We start from the raw sequence: 3709 nt of genomic DNA on the forward strand, positions 1-3709 counted from the left end.
TAACTTAAAGAATGAAATTAAATAGATAATATATATATATATATATATATATATATATATGCACCCACTTTATTGTTGAGTCCTACTCATACTTGCACCAATATACAAATTATTTATCAAAAGTGGCATTTACACACATATTCTGCAAATTGTAGGAATTTACATGCCTAACGCCTAAGCTTTATATTCAACCATGACACTCCTCCCACAAATCTCCATCTTTTAGCACGAAAATCGGAGCAATTTTTTAGTGTGAAATATTTTAATTTAGATTAAGAGTCATATAGAGCTCTGATTTCAGCAAATTTATATACATACCAAATAATACCAAAATTGAGTCAATACAAATCAAATCAAGCTCAGATCAAACCATTAAATCATATTTAAAAGTTTTTCAGACACATTTGGAAGGTCCAATGGACATTGAATTTGAAAAACTTATTGTCAAATCAAGCGTCTTGACAAGATGTACCCAACGAGCTCAAGATAACCCAATTATGACAATTCTGACATCATTATAACACTTAAATATCCATCGAACACCGTCTGATCGAGGGAAGTCATTTGAGTCATCAGATCAAAATGGTTAATATTTTTGCATTAATTGCACCCAGAATTCTAAAAATATAACCCACCCCTCTCATAGAAGGGAGCAGAGAGCTTAAGACTTGAGGAAGAGTTTTAAGCTTTGAAAAAGTAGCTGAAGTCCCATATCACTCCTATTTTTATCAACCACAGTCGACCCGTTCAACCACTGCTGATCGTTTTTGACAATTACTGACTATCATTGACCAACGCCGACCGTCGTTGAACACCATCTATCGACTGTTGTTGATCACTATCAGAAGTCACCTGCTCATTTCAACAAGTTCATCCACACGTTGATGCTGTAATTTGAAAGACTTTGTAACTCTGTCCCACATGTGGGGACAAGAAATTTAATCGTCAACTTATAGTTAATTTTTATAACTGGGTTAGACCCCATAGTTTTTACCCATTATGGGTTTTCAACTTAAAAGCTTCTGATATCTTACTTGTTGTCTTTTTATATCTGAGTGTGTGTTGAATCTTCGTGCAATGCTAAGATAACAATCCATTACTCTATGACAGCGAATTTTCTAGCATGCATCAACCTACAACATATCACTTTAATCTTTAACATTACATCAAAAACATCACCATCATTTTATTTTTCATGCATAAATCTATGAGACCAACAAGTTAGAAGTATAAATATCAAAATTTGAGTGTTTGATGTATAAATACATATAAATTGTGAGGTATATGTGTAATTTTTTCTACTAAAACAAGCCGTAGGGCTACATTCCTACCTGCAATAAGTCCAAAAATAGCGAGCTGCAATAAATTATATGACATCATACAACGATTATGGTTAGGTTTGGCATTGTGATGAATGATTGACGTAATTATGCTTTATTTATTATATTATTTAAAATTAATTTATTATATATTCATGTATAAAATGTTTATGTTTTTGACATTTATATACATCATCATTATATATTTTCTTGAAGTAAAATAGAAATTAACTTCATATATAGTTTTATGACATCAAGCTGTTTAAAATGTAAAGATACTTTTTTTTTATGGTAGAGATGTAAATACATTAAAATTGTGTGGTATGTAGGGGTGTAAACGAACTGAACACGGACGAATAGAACTTGTGTTGGTGTTCGGTTCGTTTGAAATTTAGTTTGTTTGAAATAAGTTTGTGTTCAAAATTGTTCGCAAAGTCGTTCAAAGCCACTGTTCGTGTTCGTTTGTTAACGAAACAACTGAACAAGAGCTATTCACGAACGACGAGCCAATTTGACATCCCTAATATTAATATATATAAATAATATATTATATTAATTATTAACTTATATTATATAAATATATAACATATAATTATTTTAAATCCTTTTATATTTCGAACAATAACGATTCGAACACGAACGACTGTTAGTGTTTGGCTTGTTTAACTAACCAAACGAAAAAAAATTATTCACGTTCGTCTCATTTATTTATCAAACTAATCGAACACGAACTAATTGACGAACCGAACAGGAAATATTCACGAATAACGAGCTTTTTTAACAACCTTAGTGGTATGCATGCAAATCAATTTTTCATTTTTTGGGCTCATTTATAAATTAGGGAAAATAATAAATTATTTTGAAATCAATCATTCGAGAAGCATTTTACAATTTTCACACAAATTTAAAAAATATTATTGGTCTTAATTATATTTTTCTCAATTTATATGATGATGGTTGAAATGGACCCGTCATTGCAAAAATGAAATATTTCGAATATAATATTCATACAATAAGAAGCCTTTAAGGGACGTTGAATGTTTGGACGGATTTGGCTTTTTCTATTTTTTTCTCCATATTAAAAAAAAATTAAATTATAGTATCCGAAGCTAATTGAATTTAGCTTAAAAATGCTATTTTTATTTAAATAACATTTTTATTGAATTACTTTATTCGATATAAAAAATGATATTTTTTGCAAAAATGCGGTCGCATTTCGCTTAATTAAAGATAAACATGTAATTACTTTATTGAATTATATTACGTGGGAATGTTTTATAATTGAGATAAATTGCACTCGATATATTCCAAGCAATTTCTTACAAAAATAGTGTAAATATTAAAATAGTTATTTAGGAAATAATTTACCACCTAACTCGTACCCCTAACCCACATTTCTATCATAAATGGAGAAAAAATTTAAATTTAATGATATTTAATTTTTAAAATTTATTTAAAATCTGAGGTTATTATACGAGTCTCCTCTCTAGCTATCCTCTAATGTGCTTAACAATTAGAATATCATCTCTTTAAAACCAACTGCGCCAGAGAAAATTCGAATCCCCAGCCTAGAGTCTTATATCGTTTACGCCAGCCAACAGGTCATTGAGCCAACTCTATATATGACCTAATTCTTATGTATTTACATATCTTACATCTAAACTTTACTTTTTATATTTATATCACTCCAATATTTTATATCACATAAGCAGTATCACCATCATAACTTCTAAAAAATAAAATACTACATCAGGACTCTGCACGTAGAGTTACATGCGGAGTCAAATGAAATCACGCGACCTAGAAAAAAAAAGTTTGTCCGATAACATAAGGGAATATTTCTCTTGTGTTATTTAGATGTTATTATGTGTTATTCAGGTGTTATTGTGTGTTATTCAAGTATTATTTATGTGTTATTGTGTTATTATAACACTAAGAATATTCTGAGAACACAATAACACATGAATAACATACAATAACACATAAATAATACGGAATAATATGATGAGAATATTCTCTCGTGTTACCGGGTCTATCATCTCGACGTAATTTCATAGGACTTCGCATGTAACTCTACATGTGGAGTCCTGATGTAATATTTGCATAAATGAGAAAACAAGTAATTTATTCAGTGGCATGTATGTAAATAATCTTCCTTAATATCTAAGTTAAAGATATAATAGTTTAGGATAATTTTATGAAATCTATGTTTATTTATTTATATTCCAATTTTATACATTCGTCGACCATCTTAATTATAAATTCCAAAACACCTTCCTTTCCCCCAACCTCCTTCATCTCTCTCTCCATCTCTCGAGCATGGGTGTCGTCGACGACCCAAGCGAACCCGGTCTGCTGCTCCTCCGGTTGGGCCGGGCAGGCCAGACCGC

The 3709-nt window shown here is 30.4% G+C and overlaps 1 protein-coding gene across 1 annotated transcript in view; it reads left to right on the top strand.

Annotated features, from left to right (window-relative positions):
• The first annotated feature begins 3638 nt into the window (after positions 1 to 3638).
• LOC110037305 (homeobox-leucine zipper protein HOX15-like) overlaps positions 3639 to 3709 on the top strand; it is a 1886-nt gene continuing 1815 nt past the window's right edge. The window contains exon 1 of the mRNA XM_020741911.1: positions 3639 to 3695. Coding sequence (XP_020597570.1) covers positions 3639 to 3695 — 57 coding nt within the window. The remainder of the gene's footprint in view (positions 3696 to 3709) is intronic.

Source organism: Phalaenopsis equestris, unplaced genomic scaffold, assembly GCF_001263595.1.
Source record: "Phalaenopsis equestris unplaced genomic scaffold, ASM126359v1 Scaffold218519, whole genome shotgun sequence".
Lineage (NCBI taxonomy): Eukaryota > Viridiplantae > Streptophyta > Magnoliopsida > Asparagales > Orchidaceae > Phalaenopsis > Phalaenopsis equestris.